Below are 25,565 nucleotides of genomic sequence, written 5' to 3'. Positions count from 1 at the left end.
GATGTCTTTGTTTGTTTGTGTGTGTTGTAGAAAAACAAAAATACTCAGACGATGACAAATGTGTAAATAAATGTTTAAAAAACTTGCAAAAATTAATTTTTTTCAATTTTGAATTAAGTAAAGTTATTTGGTAAACATTAGTGTTGTGAAATTCTTATTTTTCGGAATTAAAATTATTGTGTGCGTGTGTATGTGTTATTGTATCCGTGTGTATGTGCGATTGTGTGCGTAAGCAAATGACGCAAAAAAAAACAGATGTAAATACACTTCATTTGTTTCTAGGATTTCGTAAAACGAATAAATAACGGCAATTAATCCACATATATGTTCCTATTTTGTCTAAATTATGTCATAGACAACCAGAGACATTCTATAAAGCAATGAAATGTAAAATTTCTATTGCTTATTCCATAAATTTTACGGTAATCTTAATATTTCATTGGGTGTATGTACACTTTTTCCTATTATTTTTTTAAATTTCCGTTTGGTAACGCTGTACTGTGTTAGTTTATAAAAAGCAACCTCTCAATCAAATAATCGTGAAAAATAAACTTTTAAACAAAGGAGCGAACTTAAAGTGCTTAATTTGTGTGGAAAAATAATTTGTACATTCCGGACATATGAAGTTTCAATGTGACATTGAGTATTTTTGCAAATAATTTTTATTTCGCCAATTTTTGCCTTGTCATAAAGCGCTTTGTTGTTGGTTGCTGTGTGGATCATACGGTTAATTGTTGTTGCTGTTATTTTTCATCAGGAGGATTTATAAGCTGTCTACTTAAGAACCATATGCCGTACAATTTTTTTTTAACGCCGTCTCAATTCAATGAACCTGCTTTACACCGTCGGCGTTCTAATGATCTTGTTAGCCGCCATCATCGCTCAATGCTAATTTATTTTTTCCGCCGTTCACCTTTAACGAATCAGCTTTGTGCTATATTTGTTTACATTTTTGCATTTTTCTCATTGCAACCACATTCGCTATAATTAACAACTTTGTTACCTAAGGGGTACTTTACACGGTATGTTTTTTACATATGAGTTGTCACTTCTGCCATACAAAATGTATATGCAAAGTGACAACTCATATGTAAAAAACATATCGTGTAAAGTACCCATAAGCCAACTAATTTTTGATCAAAATGAATTTTCCTTGTGGCAAATGTAAAGTAGACACAACTGGCTCAAATTGTGTTCTCTGCAATAAATGTAATACATGGTTCCATGCAGATTGTGAAAATATATCTAAGTCTTTTTTCACTATGTTGACTAAAATCGCACACCTTTCATACACCTGCACCAAGTGTTTAGGAAATCCAGGAAATTCCCAAAACGATATTGATGATGGTTTCAAGGCGGAGATTAGACAGCAATTTGCTGAAATGAGGGACTCATTTCGTTCACTTGCCAGTGATATTAGAAAAGATCAAATGGAAATGAAGAATACTTTTGAAAACATGGCGACTGAAATTCGATCCGATTTGTCAAAGGGACTCCAGGAGATAAGGGATGATGTGCAAGAGTGCAGAGATCTTGTTGGGTCTCATGATCGTGTTTATAAAAATAAATTCATGGAGCTTGAGCTCCAGAATCATTGTCTTCAGCACAGATTAAATCGATCGGACATTATTGTTACTGGCCTTCCCGATAAAATTGATAAATTAAATGATATTGCTATACGAATCTGTGGAATTTTCAAGGTGGATATTGTTCCCGAGCTTATTGATAGCGTCATCTACATCAGAAAGGGCCGTTCCATTTTAATTAAATTCAAGAATGTTGGAAAAAGAGATGAGGTTATGTCTTCCTACTATAAATTGAAATCACTCAAAGTTTCTGATGTCATTGGTGGTTCCGACGATGCTCGTGTTTATCTTAATGATAATTATTCCAATCTGGCCAACAAAATTTGGAAAATTTGTCTTAAACTTAAAAAAGATAACAAAATCTCTGGCTTTATTCTTATTAATAGAGAAACACTAATGTGAATGTGTCGATTTTTTTAAAAGCAATGGATATAACTTTTAAATTATTCAATGTCAATTCGTTAACTCTAAATTTTTTTGAGTTTGTTGCTTACTCCTTTTTTTTACTAGCTTCAAGTGGTCTAACCACTATAAATGAATTAAATTTTTTCATATTGAAATTGTTATTTATATCCCTTAATATGTTATATATATTTTCCATTACTCGGTTCCCCCAAATATATGAATATTGAGAAACCTTAATATTGGTCATGTTAATGCTCAAAGCTTATGTCCTTCTAACTCCAATACTAAGTTGGAAGAGTTTAAGCTAATTTTTGGTGACTGTGGATTGGATATTTTGGGAGTATCGGAGACTTGGTTTAAACCCAATATTTGCTCAAGTTCTTTAAACCTGTCGGATTATACCATTGTGAGAAATGATCGTTGTTCTCATAGAGGAGGGGGTGTATGCTTGTACATATCCAAAAATCTACGCTACAAAGTTGTTTTTAGGGCTATGGATTATGGAGTTTGTGAGTCCTTGTTTGTTGAAATTTTCGGCATCGATTCCTCTATTATTGTTGGTGTGGTTTATTTACCCAGTGGTGCTATTGATGTTTTTGAAAGTCTTCATTCAGGTATATTTGACATATACTCTAATATTGTAGTAATGGGTGACTTCAACTATAACTTGTTCGATCCTGTAAAATCCTTTAACTTTCGCTCGCTTGCAAATAGATGTGGTCTTCATAGCATTCATAATTCGTTGCCAACACATATTAACAATCCCACTAACAGTACTTCTTTGCTTGATTTGTTCCTCTTAAGTCAGCCATCTTTTGTAGCCTACAAAAGTCAGATTCAATACCCATTTCTTTCTTCGAATCACAGTCTTATTTTTTTATCTCTTAGGTTTGAATCTCAATTGAGGCAAAGATTTATTGACTTTAAAGATTATAACAAATTCAAAATCAATGATTATTCTCAGTTAATAAATGAATTTGACCTGAGTTCTGTTTACAATACTAATGATGTTGACTCTCAATTATCTGTGTTGAATAATCTTATCAACTTACTGCACGCCAATGTTCCAACAGCAAGAGTCAGGGCAAATTGTAAGGATTCCTTGTGGATGAATTGTAGTGAAATAAGGCAGGCTAGGAAGGAAAGGGATGTATCATACTCTGTCTATCTTAGAAACCCAAGTCTTGAAAACTGGAAGGCTTACAAGCGTTTAAGAAATAAGGCTAAGTCCATAATTAGAAAGATTCGTTATCAGTTTGGTAATTCTTATTTTAAGGATGTCAATGGTGTAAACTTGTGGAGAAAAATTCGACAATTAGGTTGCATTGAACGTGAAAATTCAGAAATTGATGTAAGTGAAGTTCAGACTATTGCAAATAACTTTCTAAGCAATATGAGTCCCTCTGATAATTCTTCGTTTAATTTTGACAGTTTTGTTGAGGATGCTGATTCGTTTTCCTTCCGCTGTATATCTGAATATGAGCTGTCAGCATCACTAAATTCTATTAAATCAAACGCCTGTGGCTATGACTGTATTCCGATCAAGTTTATTAAACAAATTTTTCCCGCAATTTCGTCTGTTTTGTTGCATATATTTAATACTGCTCTCACTGTCTCCAGTTTTCCTGATATATGGAAACTTGGAAAAATAATTCCGATACTTAAGGATCGCCAAAACTCTATTGGAAACTATAGGCCGATTTCCATATTACCTGCGTTATCAAAAATACTTGAGAATGTTCTTAAGGACCAAATTCTGGAACACTACCGTCGTATATCGTTTTTTAGCCCTTTTCAGTTTTCTTTCCGGAAAAAACATAATACAACTTCGGCTTTGCTCTCTATTACTGAATCCATTAGACAACAATTGAACAATCATACCAGCTGTATGCTCGTTTCTTTGGATATCACTAAAGCATTTGATCGTGTTAATCATTGCGTTTTGATTGAAAAGCTTCGTGACAAATGTAAATTCTCTAAAACGGCGTGTCGCTTAATTTACTCATACCTGTCTGATCGTAGACAGTATGTTTCAGTGAATGGTCTTGATTCTACTGTTGATTATGTGACTTCTGGTGTACCTCAGGGATCAATTTTAGGTCCTATTCTCTTTCTTTCATACATTAATGACATAGTTACTGCTGTAAAAAGCCCAATTTGTGATCCTTATGTCTTTTTACAGATGATTTTCTTCTATTATTTAAGTCCTTTGATTCTGATAACTCTATAAACTCCCACCTTCTTTACGTTTCTAATTTACTGTCACAAAATAAGTTGGAATTAAATCCTCTTAAAACTAAGGCAATGTTTTTTCACTCTCGTAATCAGTTCTCTTCTGGTTTCCGAATTAAGGTTGGGGCCACATTTATTGATAATGTGGATTCTATGAAATGTCTTGGCGTAATTATTGATTCCAATCTTAATTTCAGTTACCACATTGATGATATATCAAGGAAAGTTTGCCTTATCTTAAGAAGACTTTATAGCCTAAAAGCGTATACTCCTATATCTGTGAGAAAAACATTAGCATTTTCGTTATTGATGTCGTTGGTAAATTATGGAATTGAAGTTTTTTCCGGGACCTGGGACTATAATCTGGATAAAATTGAAAGTATTATTAGGAAAATTGTTAGATATGTCTATCAAATAAGTGTACATAATCACGTACTTACGTTCGAGTTATTGGAAGTATTTCTTGGTTGCAGCTTTAAGGTCTATATTAAAGCAAGGAATATCTCACATTTTTATAAAATTATTAAATATCAACAGCCTGAATTATTGGTAGATCAGTTTTTGTTTATACACTCAACACGAAACGTGCAAATTGAAGTTCCTTTGGTGAGAAATTCTGCACTTGAGCATTCGTTTTTGGTTCGGGTTTATAGAGTTTGGAATTATTTACCGAGTTCCTTGAAAATGTTCTCATATTCTAACATCACATTTAAGAGGAAGCTAATAGCAGAGCTGAGCAGAATTGTGAGAGAGGAAAATTTTAGAGAGAATTAATATTTAATCTTTCTTGATGTTTCACTACTTATTTCAGAATTTTTTGTACATTAATGTTGTCTAAAATCGTATACAATGCAAATTATTAAAAAATATAAATAAAAAATTGCATAAACTTTAAATTGTTTATGGTTCACAAAAAACTAATAGTACGTTTTCACAATTTGTCTGTGTGCTTGCACACAGGCTTGCTCACCCCTGCTGATAGTATTTTTCGTTTCTCAACAAAAAATCTTAAAATCTTAATATTTTTTTTATTTTCAAAAATACATCTATCTGTTCTATGGGACCATAAAAGAAAATAAAACTTAGATTTTTATCTTTATACATTTATTAACATGCAATATTCATATGGCTGGGGAGCCGTTTATCGTTTTTTCTATGCAATTATCTTTAAATATTTTTATTAACTTTTGAATTATAATTGTTACTACCATAGTATTAGCTTTTTTATTGTAATCTTCAATACATGTATAATTGGCTAGGAAGCTTTCTATGTATTGATTTTTAAATAAATAAATAAATAAATAAATAAATAAATAAATAAATAAATAAAAATTTAATAAAATTAGCGTTATTCGTATTATGGAATATATTTTTGTTGTAATTAATATTCTTTATTAGGGATATGAGATAGAACTACGTACTTGGATTTTCATAAAAAAAGCTTCTTTACCCTTAAAACTCGAGATTTATAGGGTGTATGTAGACTTTTTTGGTTGACTGTATATTTGTGTATATGTCGATGGTCAGACTAGCAAGGTTTCTTGAAACCAATTTCGTTAAAATTTCTTTTCAAGTTTCGTTAGTGTCCACACACGTTAACGTGAAATATCAGATTTGTTCGTGTCCTCTTTATTTTAACATTCGCGTTTGTTGTGTTTCTCATACCAATAAAAACAAAACAAACATAAATAAACTAAAAACAGCACAAAATAATTAACATTTATAATTAAATTAATATTAATACATAGTTAAATTTTCACTATTTCATTAATTTAATGTTTTTAATAAATCTTTTTATGCTTGCTTTGTTCTTAACGTTTGCTTGAGAAAATAAAAATGAAAGAAACTGGAAGAAAAAATCTTGCAACGAACAACAAGAAGAGGCAACACAACAAACACAGAAAACCATGTACATGGGTTTCACTACTTCATACCCCTCGCCTATAAACTTGACGTCGTCATGTTGAAATCGTGCTAGTCTGACCATCGACTATGAATTTTAAACAATTCTTGTAAATACTTTACTCTTTTCATATGCAAAGTTTTCAAACACGAGATTTATTTTGGTATTAATTTTTATTAATTTTAAAAATTATTAAAACATGAATATTATATTAACTAGGCGTTTACACCAGACAGTTTGTCTTCAACTACAACTCTGATTTACTAACACATGCATACATTTGTCGTTTGTCTCTCAGCTGTCCATCAGTTTTTCACAGACAGCCGGGTTGGCAAATTTTTGACATTTTTGTGAAAAAGAAGTGAGATGATAATTCAAATGTGCTGTAAACAAAAGAATATGTACAAAACAAAATATGTGAACGGAAAACAAAAAGAAATCAGTGATTTTCATTCATAATTTTACAACTGTTTTCGCAGTTGTCTGGACGCCTACGTCACACAGGCAAGTTGTGGGATTCTGACAATCAATACATGAAGTCAACTGTCCTGTCATTTGTAAACGCAGGGTAAGGTGTTGTTAGTAACAATAATAATAAGGTGGTGTAGGGTATAAAAAGCAGTCGCTAAGCTCTACCGATTCTACGATGTCAATTTTATTTATAGTTTTCATTCATAATTTTGCGTTTTAATTTTATCGATTTTTGTGGGTAACGGCAAAAATGAGTTACAGAATCGCACTACTGATTCTTAAGTTTGTTGTCAAAAACATTATTGTGGACTATTTTACAGTCCCGATTTTCAATAGTCTGTTTGACAAATATATAATATTTGATCTTCCTATGGATGTACATATTTACTTGAGATTGCAATATTGTTCCATAAACATCCCAGAAGGGACAAGGAAGACTTCTCTTATAACAGTGAGCGCTCCCCGGTTCATATTAGCTCAATAATCTGGGACTTGCTGTTGATCGACGAGTTCGAACGGCCTGCCTTAAGACACTCATTGTAGAGAAGTATTACTCAGGAAATGTCGAAACTTTACACTGGAGGGGTATTTTGCCACCTTCGAAAATTTGATGTTGCTGGACTGGGAATCGAACTCGGATATGCAGCATACAAGGTGGGTGGGTAGTCCAGCTTTATAGCACGGTTACACTACAGCTTTTTGCCGGGTTAACCCACTTCATGAGGATTTATTGCTTAATCTGGTCAAATCTGACCGGATTTGCCATACAAATATTAAATCCTCTCACGACTGGGTTTATTTTAAATCCGGCACAAATCCACCAAAAATACAGTGTTGTATTCGGTATTTGTGCAAAAAAATCCAACTCTATTCAAACAGTACCAAAAGTTGCAACTGTTTTGCCAACAGAGTTTGTCGTGTTTTATAGTACGTTTATATATAACCGGATTTAACAAACCTACTGGGTTTCAAATGTCAACTCCTTTACGTATACGTCAAATAAATCCTCATTAAGAAGGTTAACCCTGCAAAAGGCTATAATATAAACATGGCCTTACACGTTTACGATTGGTCGCATAAGATTTTATGGAGTTAATAAATCTAAAGTTATTTGGAAATCATAAAATTATTTATTTTTTTTTCATTAGACACTTTTTTAACAAAAAGTACGATTGATACCTTGATACAAAAATGGAACGATATCTCATACGAGAAATTGTAAAAGTGTAACACGCGACTTTATTAGTTATTTTGTATGTATACGTAAACAAACATCAGCTGACAGTTTATATCCTCGAAAAGCTAAATGTAACCAGCAAAGATTAACCCACTGGATCTATTAAACCCAGTCGGTTAACCTTCAATAGTGTAACCGGGGTATTATATAACTCTTCTTCATAACACAAAAAGTTTTATCGAAACTGATCTGAACTGTCCTCTTATACCATCCTTTTATGGAACAGGTGCGATATGTATATTCTGGCTTTATGCCAAGTTTACACTCATGCGCTCCAAAATCCACTGGATTTCACGAAATCCTGAAATACACCCCGTTGTTTACACTCATTTTTTGTTGATTTCAAACATATCACAATAACCAAGGTAGATGCATATGCGCAGCTGATGGAACATGAATTTTCAAAACAAGTTGTAAATTGAATTAGTCATCAAAAATATACGACAATATAAAACTTAACAACTTTATTTCGAAAATTATCGTAAAATTATCTATATATCGTATTAATTGTGTATAGTACTAATAAATGAAAAAATAAAAAATGAGATATCATAATAAATTTTGATACAAAAAAGCTAGTAGAAACTATCAGCATTTTCATTGGCATCTAAATACGATATCTGATACGTTGATTTTGACATTTATGCTAGAGTTTTTGCAATTTTCGTCATTTTTCCCTTCCCGCATTTTTTAAGAAATTTGTATGATGAAGCAATTTTTGACAATTCGCTCTTTTTTCTAATATTACCATTAAAAAAGTACGGGAACACAATGAAAAATAGCATTGTAACATAGTAATTTAATATTTTTTCACATTGTTTACAAATTTTAATACTAAGTTTTTTGTTGCAGCAATTTACCATCTACCTTGTTTATTGTGATACGTGAAAAGTGTTGCAACTTTTGGTACCTTTTTAGGCAAATGCCAAGTTTACACTTGCGCTCTAAAATCCACTGGATTTCACGAAATCCTGAAATACATCCCGGTGTTTACACTTTTTTTTTGTTGATTTCATACATACCACAATGATCAAGGTAGATGCATACGCGCAGCTGATCGAACATGAATTTTCAAAACAAGTTGTTGCAAATTGAATTAGTCATCAAAAATATGACAATATAGAACTTTACAACTTTATTTCGAAAATTATCGTAAAATTATCTATATATCGTATTAATTGTGTATAGAACCCGTTCCCGCACTCCGAAGTCTAGCAAGACTTACACTTCTCTTTAAACAAAAATAGCGCCGAATAATACCCTATTCTCCTGTTTTCTGCCATACAATTTTGGCATAGTAGAAACTAGCAACATGTTCATTATCATCTAAATACGATAGCTGATACGTTGATTTGCTACAGTTTTTGCAATTTCCGTAATTTTTTCGTTCCCGTATTTTTTAAGAAATTTGTATGGGGAAGCAATTTTAGACATTTCGCTCTTTTTCTAACATTACCATTAAAAAAGTACGAGAACGCAATGAAAAATAGCATTGTAACAAAGTAATCTAATATTTTTTTCACATTGTTTAAAAATGTTGTTTCTAAAATTTTTTATTGCAGCAATTGACCATCTACCTTGTTTATTGTGATACATGAAAAGTGTTGCAACTTTTGGTAATTTTTCAGTCACAAACAGGGTTGTATATCATGTGTACTGTGATTTCGACGTTGATTTCGCTGAAATCACGAAATGAGATGATTTCATTTTTGTATGCGAAATCATGATAATTTTTGCTTGATTCCGCGCGAAATCACGAAACGCCTTCGAAATCACGAAAAGACGCCGAATGTAAACCAAACAAAACTCAGGGTTGTATATCATGTGTACTGTGATTTCGATGTCGATTTTGCTGAAATCACGAAATGAGATGATTTCATTTTTGTATGCGAAATCATGGTAAATTTTGCTTGATTCCGCGTGAAATCACGAAACGTCTTCGAAATCACGAAATGACGACAAATGTAAACCAAGCATTAGTTTGACGTAAAAGTAAAGAAATACGAATGATATTTCATATAAGAAGATTGGGAAACATTGTTGTAGACTGATTCGCATATGAGATATGTTATCTTCGTTGGGTAGATGTTGTGTATTTTACAAATCAGAAAATATATTTTATATCAATGGTATACCGCATCAGATTCCATTACATATGCAACTAATCCAATATGACAGGCAAACGGACGGACGTTAGTTCTATGTTCACTGTTGCCATTTACATATAGTTCACAATGAATTGAAAAAAAAAAGACTTATGCTGTGTATTTTTGACACCGTTAAAAGTGTGACCCGGGGATACCGACCCTGACATTTCAGCCGGGCATACAGAGTGGAAGATGGGTGTGCTTACCATTGTACCCCGTGACTACAAGGTCTAAATGAAGAAGGTACCTTAGTACCTTTAATGCTTAGTTTACATTTGGCGTCGTTTCGTGATTTCGAAGGCGTTTCGTGATTTCGCACGGAATCAAGCAAAATTTATCATGATTTCGCATACAAAAATGAAATCCTCTTATTTCGTGATTTCAGCGAAATCAACATCGAAATCACAGTACACATGATATACAACCCTGCTTTTGCCTAAAAAGTACCAAAAGTTGCAACACTTTTCACGTATCACAATAAACAAGGTAGATGGTCAATTGCTGCAACAAAAAATTTTAGTATCAAAATTTGTAAACAATGTGAAAAAAATATTAAATTACTTTGTTACAATGATATTTTTTATTGTGTTCCCGTACTTTTTAATGGTAATGTTAGAAAAAAGAGCGAATTGTCAAAACTTGCTTCCCCATACAAATTTCTTAAAAAATAAGGGAACGGAAAAATGACGGAAATTAAAGAGAAGTGCAAGTCTTGCTAGATTTCGGAGTATGGGAACGCATTTTTAGCACTAAACGGGAAAACTACTGCAAGTACTAATTTTGTGCAGGTTCTGAGCACAATTTTTATCTATCAAATGGCCTGTTCCCGTACTTTATAAAGTGGTAAGAGTTGTAAAAGTCGTAAACGATTTTCATATAAATTTTGTGTAAGGGAACGAAAATGTGTAAAAGTGGTAAACATTGTAAAAACTTTTTAGTTCTGGAACAGAGCTAAAATTTATTATAACGAAGTCTCAACGATAAAATCATTTTTTGATATTTTCATTTGTTAGTACTATACACAATTAATACGATATATAGATCATTTTAGGATAATTTTCCAAATAAAGTTTTAAAGTTCTATATTGTCGTATATTTTTGATGCTTAATTCAATTTACAACAACTTGTTTTGAAAATCCATGTTCGATCAGCTGCGCATATGCATCCACCTTGATCATTGTGATATGTTTGAAATCAACAAAAAAATAAGTGTGAACACCGGGGTGTATTTCAGGATTTCGTGAAATCCAGTGGATTTTGGAGCGCAAGTATAAACTTGGCATAATTCTCTTTCGGTTTTTTGTTGAAACAGAAATAAGTGAATATTTTTTCAGCGGAATCGAGTTTGAAGATTCTTAAGTGCAAAAATGAATAGAACGTCGAAATAAACATTCACAAATAGTTTCCTTAAACGATATCTGCTATAATGATGTAGCTCTGAGTGTAGTCTTAATGACTATAAAAAGTTGGCCATGTCGAACTCACACTCACCAATAAGAACAAAACAATTTTTTGGGGTGATCTTCGTGCGGATTTACAATGTCAAGGACCTTTGGATTGCATATACATATTTACGGTTCTAGTAAGGAAGTCCACAGAAGATTCAAAATGTCACATTGGTTTATCCAATCAAAAATATGGGAAATATATGAATGTATATTCATGTTATGTTCTGTGACCGCACAATACCAAATAACAAAGTACCAGAAAGTTTACATGGTGTCTATGTCAAAACTTGAACTTGACCAAACTGAAAACAGTGGACACATGTGTGCATCTTATGAAAAAATACATGCGAAGCAATATTATCAACTTACTCCTCTCCTTGGTTTTCCATTTGGTACTCCGACTCTACTTCCATTCTGAATTGGTTGTCCATTTGATCATCTCGTTCTATCGATTTCAGCACTTCCATTCTAAATTGAAATTTCATATATCAGATTATAACTTTTTCGTCAAACTCATTTTAGAAAGCTTACTCCGTGAAGTCTTCCATATTGTTTTCGTCCTGCGAAAAGTGCTGGCCAATCATTCTGGAAACACGTCGTTAATATTTATCTAAACACAATACATATACTGCATACTTACTCCGGAATGCTTTTTGCAGCAACAATTGGAGCATCTTTTGTTCCGAAGAATTATATCCCCTGTAAGAAAATGGTCTTCACAAACGCGATCTTTCAACCCAAATGAAACACCACTAGCTGCAGACCACCGTAACCTTTTTTCTTTGTCCGCTGGAACTCTGAAGAAACGTTTTTGAATACAAACAGTTCTTTTACATAAAACACAATACCTCATTTTTATTTTGCAATAAACACTTTTCTAACCAATTAAGACGTTATCAAACAAATTAGTTTTTCTAACGAAATAACTAAAACGCAAAAATGATAACGGATGAGTAAACAAAGAAGGAGAAGAACGAAATGTTGAAATGAAAACAAAACAGAGTTGAATTTTTTGATCAATAATAAATATCAACTCTGCGTGTCAACAAGGTTTTGACAGATTAAGCCATAAAAAAATTGTAATCAGCTGTTAGCTGTGGCCTACCTAAGAATTATTGTACCATGGCACCAACCTTATCGTTACGTGTGGCCATCAAATGGAACAAGGCATTAACGGCGCTTTCAAAATCAGGGTTTGCAACAATTCATCCAAACAAAGCAACAGTATCAAACCGTTGCCAAATATTTGGATGATGATCAACAATTTCATAATCAAGCCAGATGTATAAATGGGAGAGATACCCAATTCAATAAAGTTCAGCCGAGTCGAAACTCATGATAACGAACAGAGGCATGGAAGTATACTGCAGAAAGTCTTTATGACTTCGGGCAATTTAATTCCCATGATAAATTTTTGTTTTATATTAATTAAAACTGCTTCTCTACGTTTAACTACGTTTAACTATTCTCCGACCGACCAATCAGTAACAATAGAAAGTGAAATGATTTCGTCAAATTGGGGTGGAACAAATCTCTTCTAACTCCACCTCTAAATCCGCAAAAATAGAGTACCGAATTTTAAAAATTTAATTTTTCAACAACATTTCAATGACATACGAAATGTAAACAAGACACATTTGACGGCCATTTTGGATTCTGAATAAATAGGGCTGAAAATCTACGATAGTATCGACTTTATCGATATTTTGAAACGGAAATATCGAAAAAATCGAATGGGGCCGATATCGATAGTTTGCCAGCTCTACTTTAAACTGTAATGCTTAGTTTACATTTACGAAATCCACTCGATTTCATCTGTCAATTCCATAGCTCAAACGTCAAATGAAATCTCATCTGAAATCCATTGGATTTCATTTGACGTTTAACCTATGGATTTGTCAGATGAAATCGAGTGGATTTCGTAAATGTAAACATAGCATAATATAGATTTTGGCATGAATTTAGAAGTTATAAAAAATAACATAATTATATTTTTAAATGAGTAGTATATGTATCCTTTAACGTTTAACAAACTGGCTGATGAAGTAGATTCTGTAGCTGGTTATCGATTACCTTCTCATATCCCATCATGATGCGGATCATGGTGTGTACGCAATCCCTATGAAAAGGGATGTCGCCCCCCTTGGTCGGCAGGGGTGGGAAAGTGAGGCGTGGGAACTTTCGAAAAAAAAACTTCTGCTGCAACTTCATATCTTAAAATTAAAAACAAGGGCAAACGATTTTTATTTGCATGGCAAAATTATGCTACGTTTACATTTACGAAATCCACTCGATTTCATCTGTCAAATCCATAGGTTAAACGTCAAATGAAATCCAATGGATTTCAGATGAGATTTCATTTGACGTTTGAGCTATGGAATTGACAGATGAAATCGAGTGGATTTCGTAAATGTAAACTTAGCATTAAATTGTTAATTTTTCATAGTAATAAATACTTGCGTTAGAACAAATATTGATATTAATTGAAATTTGTTCCAAAAGTACGGGAATGGAAAAATTACAAATATTGTAGAAATTCTAGCTGAAATGTATCTGCAAATCGGATGTCATCAATCACGATGTTACTAGGCGTTTACACACAGATAGTATTGGCAAGACAATAGCAAAGTTATAAACCATTTTCACCAATACATTCACACTTTTCTCTATACATATTTAACAATTTATAAATGTATTTGTGAAAAAGGTTTGCATTTTTGCTATTGTTTTACCAATACTAGCATTTGTAAACGCCGGGTTAGATCAGCAAAACTTGTCAAGTAGAAAATAAGAGAATGACATTAGGCCTGTTCGATAACTTCGCAAGTAAAAAGTATTTGCAAGTTCTTGCAACTACTTGCAAGTACTTCTCATTTCTCTTTTACTTAACAAGTTTGTTATCGAACAGCATTTTGTAAAAGCTTGTAGAAATTTGTACAAACTTTTGAGTTATCGTACAGACCTATTTTTTTACTGTCATAAGTTTGGGTACAACTTTTGTTATTTTTGGAACACTTTTCTAGCAGCAATATTCTGAAGCCTAGCTAAAGTAATTATTATTATTATTTGCTCTATCTCGTAGTTTTAACACATAAACTGTACTATGTACATTCCATATGTTTTTGTAAAACGGACTAACTATGCAGATACATCTTTATTATTGCAACATGCCTTTGACCTTTAAGTCCGTGTTTGGACACACAAATTTCTCGGGAAAGTAAATTTAGTTTTTAGGCAATAGGGGGTACGAAAGAGTATTGAGGAGCTCTTTCCTCCCCGCTCTCTCCCAAAAAACTCAATTTACTTTCCCGAGAAATTTGTGTGTCTAAACACAGACTAAGCAATGGCTGCAAAGTTGTATTTTTCAGCGATTTTCATACCTGGGTCTGGATTCTTGTTCTGTGAAAATTTTAAATGAAAAATATTTTCTTTATAAAATTTTTCATTTGACAGTTAATGCCTTTATAAAAGTTTTCATTTCAAATTTTCATAGAACAAGAATTGAGCCCCTGCCCTACCTCTACCTTCCCTGTAGGAAGTGTGGGGTCATGTGTTGACATGTCGCCACTTTGTCTACTAATATGGTGACAAAGTCAACACTTTGTCACCAGGTTGTCAACTATTGATACCTTTACCTTAATAAGAAGAAGCATTGTGTGTATTGACAGATGATAGCCCAACGAAACATCCTTTTTTTAATTTTCTTAATTGTTTGGCGTAAAATAATTTTTGCGGTTGGTGAAAAAAGTGTTTTTGTAAAAATCAATAAAATATCGTGAAAACTTAAAGCATATAATTTCAATAACAAGTATGAGCAAAAGAAAATATAAAAGACATGTGAAAAATAAACAATTCTGTAGCAAAGTACGAATTCTGAGGCGACTAACAACATTTGTGGTGACATTTGGACTATTAGACATTATGTGGAACCTTTAGAGAACATTGTGGAGCCTGATGTATATATTGTCCCGTCTCGCTGGAAATGCTGAATGCAACTAAACATAATAATGAATTACTATGTTGAAGAATTATTTGGCAAAAATCGATTGTAAGATTTTTCCAATGTTATACAGCTGTAATAGGCAAGCAAATTTAAGGACATATTTTTTATATATGTTTATTTATACATGTTTATTATTTTCAATTCCTAGATGTTATACCAACATTCAGCGAATCGCCTGATAAAACGTTAAGTGCAACAGAAGAAGAACTATTTTAAGCAGACAAGTCATTGGTGGGACTTGGCCAAGAAAATAAAACGAAAACGTTTTTTATTATTTATATGTTAAAATGTTTAAGCAGCCTTGAAAACATTGTCTTTATTTACTAATTTTTACTTATGTGGAATCTTTGGCTTAGCCAATTAAAAAGATAAAAATACTGTAATACGCAATTTGTACGTTTTTAGCATTTTCAATATTATTTGTTTTATTCTTTAATGAAATATAGTATTCAAACAAATGTTCATTCATCTTCTTATTAAACGTATAGATAAAACAGCTATATAGTTTTATCCATGGTACAATAATTCATAGGTAGGCCAGGTATGAGAATCGCCAAAAAAATACAACCCTGTCGCTATGGCGTAAAACGTCAAAATTGTATTGATGAATGATAACGGATGAGTATACAAAGAAGAAGAAGAGCGAAATGTTGAAATGAAAACAAAACAGAGTTGAATTTGTTGATCAATAATAAATATCAACTCTGGATGTCAACACGGTTTTGACAGATTAAGCCATAACAAAAAAAAAATTGTAATCAGCTGTTAGCTGTGGCCTACCTAAGAATTATTGTACCATGGTTTTATCTATTGGTCTGTTCCTTTACTTTTGAAAATGGTAAAACCGGCAGAAGTAGCAAAAGTTGTGAACTGCTCTCATATGAATTGTGTGATGTCAGAAGTAAAGGAACGCTTTTCGAGTAAAAAGTGGTAAAACTTGAAGATTCTTGCACGTAAAGGAACAGAGCTTATGAAAACTTCCAAATAAGCTAAAAAATTTAGTATTGAAAATCTGGTACTATTGACTCACTACCTCCAATGTCTATACTGACTCACTACCTCCATTGTCTATACTGACTTACTACCTCGAATGTCTGTACTGAATCACTACCTCCAATGTCAACACATGGTTCCTCAGGAACTACTGACTTACTATTGACATACTAGTTCCGTTGTCAGTACTGACTTTCGAATGACACGTTCATACAAAATGTCTATAGGAAATTACATTAGTTGTCTACAGTTTGTCAGTAGTACTGTTGACAATGTCAGTAGTAAGTCAGTATAGATTCACTATTGACATTTCCTACAGGGTTATTGTACCACTCACTCTTTCAAACTCTTTCAAATGAATCGTTCAATGGAACTAGTTCGTTGATGAACTATACAACTCTACTCGTGATGTCTCAATTTACAGATACCATCTGGCTACCCATTTTTCGATCTTTAGATCCAGTTGTGTGATAAAAAAAAGTTTGAGAATTTTGTGAATCAACGAACTGTATAAATAGGTTGCATCTTTAATCTTTTTTGTTTAATTTTTTTTTGGTAGACCTAAACTTGCATAGTAGACAGACTCGAAGCAAATATGTCTGAAAAACCAACCGTTCTGTTACTGGGAGGTACGTTACAACACCCGAGAATGAGTAATTGTTGGTTCCTTTGCGTGCCCACTTGTTACACCGGCAAAGCGGCTTAACTCTAGTTTAGTAAAAACTCTCCGATTTTCCAGAGGTAGATATTTTTGCACTGATCACGGAAATGTATAATTTTCTTGAGGACGGACCCGGTTACCCGGTTATTGGACCCGAAAGTCCGGGTCCACTTGGAGAAACCGGGTTTTCGAGATTCTAAGGGCCATATCTCTGGATCCAGGGAAGGTATTACAACATATAGCACCAATTTGGAAAGGTTAAAGTGCGAGCTGTAATCTGACATATATTAAGCGGGCGCCCATAATGGATCCATTTTCGACTTTTTGAGGGTTTTATGGAAAAAACCGGGTCCAAGTTTTTGGGTTATATCACCTGACCGCCTGAAAATAATCCCATCATATGACCACTTGTTGGATAGGTATTTCTATAAGCTTTCCAATGATACCCAATCGGTTCAGTAGAGCCGGGTCTAAGCCGGGTTTTGTACCCGGACTTTCGGGTCCAATAACCGGGTAACCGGGTCCGTCCCCCAAGAAAATTATACATTTCCGTGATCAGCGCAACAATATCTACCTCTGGAAAAAATTTCAAAAAAAATCGGAGAGTTTTTACTAAACTAGAGTTGTTCCGGCAAAGCTTATTTATATTCTCAAAGCTTACATATAGAATGCTATGATAATCCTTCATCTAGAATTTTTTAATGTGCATAATTTTCTCAATTTCAGGCTGTGGTTTCGTTGGACGCAATTTATTGACATATTTGGTGGACAATAACTTGACCGCTGAAATACGTGTGGTTGATAAAACGCCTCCTCAAATGGCATGGTTGAATGCAAAACAATCGAAGGCTTTCGACAATGAAAAAGTGGAATTCTGCAGTGCAAACTTGATAAATGCAAGTAAGTAGGAATTTAATCATTTGAAATAATAGTGTGAATCATTATGAGTGGTTGATTACAATTAAAATACATACTGCATACATAACATACACTTCGACATGGCTGTTCTCAGCGATGTCATTAATAAGAATTGTGCAAACATACCCAGACAATCGACAGATGATTTTAAACAAGACATGACCAAGGTGGGGTCATTTTTGCAAACAATAATGGCAAGGTTATATATGTACACAACTTTTTGAAGTTGGGTAAATTGATTGTCATGATTGATGGATGGCGTTTTGACTGTAATTATTTCAACTCTTTAGTACGGATGTGATATTTGATGCTGTACAGTCGATGGACCAAGTTGAATGTTTTCATTAATATCGGATCGGGACCAAATTTTTTTCAAAGGTAGGTCTCGTCACCCTGATCACAAATATATATGGAACAAGACGGGAATACTCGCGCACACCCGATTTTTTTCGAAATTTGTACATTGGTAGGTCTCGTCCTGAACACAAAAATACATATATAGCTTTTCTGGGAAGTCCATACTTCCCAAGATATAGGCCATTAAAGTTCCAAATTTTCTTTTAAATTATAATTTTCTTTTGCTATAGCCTGCCTTCGGCCGGGGATTTAATACTTTCTACTATGGACAGGGGCAAATCTAGGGAACGGGAACAAAAATTTATTTTAAATTATACATTTTTCTCTAACTAGATGGCTTTCGTCCGGGGATTTAAGACTTTTTCCTGTGGACAGGTGCAAGACTCGGGAACGGACACAAAATTTTATTTTAAATTAAATTTTTTTAATAGGCGGCCTTCGGGGACTTACGACTTTCTCCTATGGACAAATGCAAATCTAGAGAACGCACATAGGTTTCAATCAGGAAATTTTTGACCAAAACCCTATTTTTGAAGTTTCGAAATTTTAATTTTTTTTGCACAGAATAATAAAATACACATCAAGTCATCTGAAAATAATTAGTTTTTGTAAATAACGTTAGTATTCGTTGATTGGCGCAGTACCAAAGTTGACACTTTTTTATGTAAAAATAAAACAGACGTTGTGTTGTAAAATATACAATTTTTGTTGTATTGCGTCGCTGCATAAATATACAGAAGTGAGACCAAAGTTATTATTAATCGGGAAGCTGTTAATGAGTACTTTCATAACATTTACAAAAAGAACGATGAAATTTGTAAAATTAGCGTAATAAAATCAAAGTTTATATATATATATATATATATATATATATTAAAAATTATTTGTTACAAATACTTTTTAAATATTCTTAAACTTTTAAAAAAATGTCCAAGTTTGTCCACCTCCAAATTGATTTCGGAAGGTAGCTGGGGGACTGAACTAATAAATTGAGAAATAAATTCTTGCTCAAATTTGCCACAGTTAAAATAAAGTGGATTTTTCTATTTCAAGATGGGAGAATTTTTTGTAAATACCTGTTGTGATTGTACGTAGTATCCAATTGAAATAGAACAGCAATACCCGCATCTATCAACCGATTTTCCTTAAAAGTCATATTTAAGGGGTTCAGAGTGTAGAAAACAAGTATGTACATTTTTTTGAAAAGAGTTCCATTTTTTGTCATAGCCCCCACATAAAAGTACCGTCCGATTTTAGATATTTTTTGGATTTTAGCGACACTTTATGACCGATTCGGCTGAAATTTGTTATTCTGACCTCTTGGAAGATATGAATCCTTCGTACCAAAAATTATTAACATAGGTCAATGTTTTGGTTTAGACCCCATACAACGGGACCACCCTGTTCAACAAATGTTGGCAGTTTTTGGTCATTTTGGTCTATAAAACGTAAGAATTGCTGTTTGTACACATTTATTATAAGTAATAACTAATTTCAATACTAAATGGACGTTGAAATAGTTTTGGCCAGAAAATTTGGATTTGGGACCATTGTGGAACGGAACAAAAGTTTATTTTAAATTATTAATTTTTTTACGAAGGGTATCTCAATGCCACATAAGGCAGAAATTTTAGCAATTGGATCACTTAGATTTTTAATGACGCCTCGTAAGGATGTCGTTCTTAATCACAGACTCTTGCATCATCTGCTTAATACTTTGGTACTGACTCAATGACCTGCGTTCTAATGTCGTTACTGTTAAATTACGTAATTATAAAATTGATTTTCGCTTAAGATGATTTTACTCGCTAAGTCCGACTAAAGACGAACTAAAGTCTTAACATGAATATTAGGGTTATGACTTTTTTACAACCTCGTATTCCTGTATGATATGTATTTGGATGAGTTTTTACCTAAGATTACATAAAATCTAAAATTGGGGAAGAGTTCCTTGTTGCAATACAAAGAGCTAATGCCATGTTCATACCAGAGCTCTAATTACTTTGTTCGCTCACACAATTATGTACACCAATTAACCCGTTCATGCGAAATGGTACATGCTTCATACCAGCATAGTTCATATTTTCATAGTTTTTGTTTGTAGATTTTAAAGGAAGTTTCATACAAAAGACATGTACGATTACTTCATATGAACTGGAAAATTTATTGTCCTTCCATAAAATATCTATTTGATATTAAATTATATTATTTTCATTCATGTTTTCTATTTTTTCTCAAAGTTTTGGTATTTCCAATAAATTTTTTAAATTTTCTATTTTCAAAATTAATGAGAGATACATCTTCCAAAATAAGTTTTTGGTATACAGACTTTCAGGCAGGCATTTTCGAGATTTATACGCGAATTTGAAACAATGGACAAGAAATGTAACTGCTATGAAAGATAAAATATTTACTATGCTTTGAATGTATACCAATCGTTCAAGCGTTTACTTTTCATTCATGTTTTTGAGTTTTTCTAAAAGTTGTTGTGTTTTTAATAAATTTTGTATTTTGCCAGTCATAATTAATTTATTTCGTTAAATACTCATTTGTTAGAGATGGGATATATTTAATCGTCGTTCGGAGAGTAATTTAAACTGAACAATGTACAAAAATGGTAGTTCGCTCACAATATTTTGTGTGAAAAATTAATTAATTAAGTTGTAATTGGGGGTCGAACAACGAATAGAGAGCGAATTACCGTCAGTATGAACAAGGCATAAAAGAACTGATGAGGTCTTGTGGCGAAGATTGAAACTAGTCTTCTCTGCCTTTCCCGAAAGTAAATCAATTTTGACTACATCCCACTTTAAAGAACTTCTTGTTTTTAAATTCGGAAACAACAAATCTGAGATTAAGCTGGCTTACTTTACACATAATAAGTAAACACACATCTCAACAAATCTGCCAAAGTGAATCAAGACTAAAATCTAAATTATAATGTGATTCCATAAAAGAAGCTTCTGCACAAAATGCTTTAAAAATTTTTATTTATCAGCACTTTGGATATATAACGGAAAATAAGCTGTAGAGCCACATGACATAAAATTGAGTATTGAATACTAGCGACAGAATATTTTTCAACAGCCAGTACTAACATAAGGCATATTCTACTCATTTAGATACGAAATTATTCTAGATTTAATAATATTTATGTTTAAACCAAAGTCTACAATAAAATATAAGGAATTAAAATCATCGCACATTCTACAGACTGGTTCTCCAGTAGGCCTATTCTGTAACTTTTATTGATTAAAAATTTGTTAAAATGTCTTTTGTTTTTGTACCAACTACAAAACAAACAAATGAAATTGTTTTAAAATAAACAATGAGTAAAGTTGTTAAAAAGTTACAGAATAGCATAATTTGTTCGACGAAAAATAATATGACAGAAACGATAGTATCTACTAGGTCTAGTAGGAATATTTATTCTAATAGATGAAATAAGGAAATCTGAAGGTATATCGCCATTTAAAATGTGTTTGTACCATAATTGTATTGAACATTACACATCTACTTTTTAATGTTGGTAATCTAATTAGCTTAAGTCTGCTGGTATAAGATGGCAGGACGAAAACGCTATTCCAATGAAAGCCTCTTAAAGCAAAATACAAGAATTGTTTTTGAACAGATTCAATTATATCGGAGTATATCGTGTAATAACGATGCCATACTACAGAACCATGTTCTAGTATGGGTCTAACAAGTGACACAAACAATTGCTTGGTGACATAAGGATCAGAAAATTCCTTTGCGCACCGTTTGATGAATCCTAGAACTCCATGAGCTTTATTAACCATCGATATTACATGATCATTAAATTTAGTTTTGGATCCAATAGGATCCCTAGATCAACAAACGAGTCCACAGATATTAGAGTAGATTCATTAATGCAAAAGACATGTTTTAAAGGTCACCCCAACGGGAGAAGCTATTTCAATCCTCATGAAGTAGTTGGAGGTGTTCTTGAGATTTTGACATCATCTGCATACAAAAGTACATTGGAATGTGCTATTGACGTTGGTAAATCATTTACAAACGATAGAAACAATGCGGGACCCAGATGACTCCCTTGAGGAACGCCTGATGGAACATTTATTAATTTAGAATAACAATCCTCGAATAAAACAACATGTGATCTATCTTGCAGGAAAGATGAGATCCAAGATAATAATTTTTTACAGAATCCGATGCGATTTAATTTGTAAATTAGTAATTTGTGGTTAACTCTATGGAATGCTTTATTGAAGTCGGTATAGATCGTGTCAGTTTGCTTTTGCTGACTAAAACCTTTAATGACCTCAGGTATATTGAACTAAGTTCGTGACAGTGGATAGTCCACTACGAAAACCATGTTGATAAGGTCTTAATATGTTTTGGACTTTATGGGAAATTACGTCAGTAATAAGTTTCTCAAATAGTTTTGGAATTGGACGTAGTTTTGCAATTCCTCTATAATTGGATACGTCTGATAAACTGTCCGATTTATGAAGAGGTACCAAATAAGACTTTCCAAAATGTGGGAAAATAGCCATGATTTAGGGAGTAATTGGAAAAAAGTGACAATGGAATAAGTTGTGACAGTTTTTAAGAATTATGCTGGGGATTCCTGGGGACCACGGCTTTTTGTATGTGTTTCTCATTAATTTTTATCATCATAACATTACATATAAATATATCATTTTATATTGTATATAACTATATTTCATATATCATATTAATTAAATGTGGCTTGTGTGTGACCTTTTTCAATTTTTAAATGGAATAAATGCTATTTCATCATTCGTGCAACAAGAAACAATTATTTGAGAATTTTTTCATAGTATTTTCTCACAGAAATATGATTTGAAAATGGGTTGTACGTGACCTTTTTAAAATTTAAATGGAATAAACGTTACTTTAGACATTTATAGTTCTTTCATTTTCACAACAGGAAATCATTACCCTATTTCAACATTAATATCTCATTAATTCAATTTATTTGCCGTTTAAGGTTCTTGTAAAAATGCGTTTGTTCCACATCCAACAACTGGTCGCTCTTGGGACATCGTCATTAACTGTGCTGCCGAAACTCGACCAAATCAAACTGATGCTGTTTACAAAGAAGGAATTCTAAAACTGAGTCTGAATTGTATAAATGAGTCGGTGAATGTTAAGGCAAGGCGTTACATAGAATTAAGTTCTGGCTGTGTAAATAGTTCTGAAAAAACTCCACTGAAAGAAGACTGTAAGACTGATCCATGGACTGCAGTAGCAAAACAAAAATTAAAGGTTGAGAAAGAACTACAATCAATGGAGAATTTCAGTTATACTATAGTCCGTCTCCCAATTGTGTATGGTATCGGTGATAAACGTTATTTGAGTAAGTGTATAGTTTGTTCTTTGTGTATAGTATGAACTTTCCATCTTTCATAACTCGTTTTATTTTATCCTTAGTGCCACGAATTATCATTGCTGCCATTTATAAACATTTAAACGAAACTATGAAATTATTGTGGAACGACGCCATGCGACTTGCCACAGTTCATGTCGATGATGTTTCCGCTGCAATTTGGCAGTTGGCTTTAAGTGAAAATGCTCACCGAGAAATTTACAATATTGTGGATGATGCAGAATCTACCCAGGGAACTATAAGCGATATTTTAGGCGACATATTTTCCATAAATATTGACTATTTTGGTATAGTGATGTCAAACCTAACTAAGGTAAAGAAACTTGTTTGGTTCACATATACATATGTAATATAATTTTTTCTAATGTTTTTGCAGCTGAGTCTCTCGGATACTGTAAGTGAAATTAACGATAAACACATGGAACCTTGGGCTGAAATTTGTCAACAAAATGGCCTAACAAATACACCATTAACACCCTATTTGGATGAAGAACAGCTCTACCATAAACATCTCAATTTGGATAACACCAAATTAAAAGAATTCGGCTATGAATTAAAACATCCAAAAGTTACTAACGATCTCGTTAAGGAAATTATTGATGACTATGTCGAACAAAAATTATTTCCCAAATCTTTGTTTCTTTAATTGTCAAAAACATATCTTTTAAGTTTAAATGTGCTGTGCTAGAATCTGTAGACTGCACCCATTATATGGTTTTTCCATTCACATGTCGGATAAAACTCAGAAATATTATATATAATTTATACATTAATTAACTAAATTGTTCGATATATAAGGCATCGATGTTTTTATAGTACAAGACGATAGAAAAAAGACTTAAATAGATAAAGTAGTAGGTTGCGTTTGAGGATGCGTTTAAGTCATCGTAACAACGGCCACTCCTTGGTCCCTTGTGTTTATTCTGGATACTTTGGAAATGATAGAAAATAAAAGAGTAGATATCTTTGCCAAGCCATGAGATATATGTCTGATAAGAAAATACGAATATCTTATCATATATAACAAGTAGTCGGTGTCTGTTTACAACAATCCGCGACCGTTTCTATCTCCTTTACAACTCCAAATTGTCTAAAGTAGTTGACACCATTGCCATCCCACTACTACAGTTGGTTGTTGTGTTGCAGGAGAGTCAGTTTAGTGGATAGAACGGAGGTCAACCGTGGCATAGCCGTCTTACCACAAGCACTTGACAACTAAGCCTTCTACACGTTGACTTGTCCAGATAAAAAACCCCCCGCATTAGGAGATTGATTGGCAAGTTAAGCCGTCACATCGCGTCTATATTGTGATCCCACTCAATGCATAGTATTGTCTTGTATTTCATTTTCTGAGCTTCAGGAGCTTTATTTTGCATAACATATTTTTTCACTTCATTACTATTTAATAGTCTTCTTTGTTTGTCCGACATTAAAAAATATATACAACATAGAAATTAGTATTAAAATAAAATACAAAAATTGTAAGAAAAAAGACAGGAAACTATTGTATAGTCATAGTATCGGACGATGAGTATTTTTCGTCTTACCTTTCCTCTCCTCTAAGTGTACTTATAGTATTATTGTAGTCATTTTTGATACTATATTTTTTGTCTTCGACTGAAAGTTAAAACATAAAACTATTGATTGATATTATTCTGGTGTTAATAGCAGATTTTATGGTTCTTAAACTAATCTTTAATTTTATTAAAATTCTTCTAAAATAGGTATACATACATACATGTGTAAAAAATATATTTTTGTGGATATTATTTGTGAGAATAAAATTTGTCATATTTTTGTGCCAAAAGTAA

The 25,565-nt window shown here is 32.8% G+C and overlaps 1 protein-coding gene and 1 long non-coding RNA gene across 6 annotated transcripts; one reads left to right on the top strand and one right to left on the bottom strand.

Annotated features, from left to right (window-relative positions):
• On the top strand, positions 1-25,565 carry LOC141388128 (uncharacterized). Of its 5 annotated transcripts, none has more exons than XM_073958182.1 (6): positions 1-117; positions 283-422; positions 17,814-17,987; positions 23,356-23,724; positions 23,799-24,067; positions 24,131-25,565. In XM_073958182.1, exons 3-6 carry the CDS (start codon positions 17,906-17,908, stop codon positions 24,398-24,400), a joined length of 990 nt encoding a protein of 329 aa, XP_073814283.1. In that variant the 5' UTR covers positions 1-117; positions 283-422; positions 17,814-17,905; the 3' UTR covers positions 24,401-25,565. The 5 variants fall into 5 exon arrangements, with proteins under 5 accessions (XP_073814283.1, XP_073814278.1, XP_073814284.1 ...); XM_073958183.1 differs by having other exon boundaries at positions 62-224; XM_073958177.1 differs by having other exon boundaries at positions 1-422.
• On the bottom strand, positions 11,800-12,689 carry LOC141390880 (uncharacterized). The gene is made up of 3 exons (XR_012409509.1): positions 12,071-12,689; positions 11,962-12,015; positions 11,800-11,898 (listed from the first exon to the last, which is right to left on the bottom strand). It is a non-coding gene; the product is annotated as an uncharacterized lncRNA (long non-coding RNA).

Source organism: Musca autumnalis, unplaced genomic scaffold, assembly GCF_047663935.1.
Source record: "Musca autumnalis isolate F117 unplaced genomic scaffold, ASM4766393v1 scaffold_1, whole genome shotgun sequence".
Taxonomy (NCBI): domain Eukaryota; kingdom Metazoa; phylum Arthropoda; class Insecta; order Diptera; family Muscidae; genus Musca; species Musca autumnalis.
This window is presented reverse-complemented; position numbering and strand designations above follow the sequence as displayed.

Coding starts and splice junctions, on each gene's coding strand:
- LOC141388128 (XM_073958173.1), top strand. CDS start 17,022: ATGTCTGAAAAACCAACCGTTCTGTTACTGGGAG. Junction 17,056..17,813: donor AACCGTTCTGTTACTGGGAG/GTACGTTACAAC, acceptor TCTCAATTTCAG/GCTGTGGTTTCGTTGGACGC. Junction 17,988..23,355: donor TGCAAACTTGATAAATGCAA/GTAAGTAGGAAT, acceptor TTGCCGTTTAAG/GTTCTTGTAAAAATGCGTTT.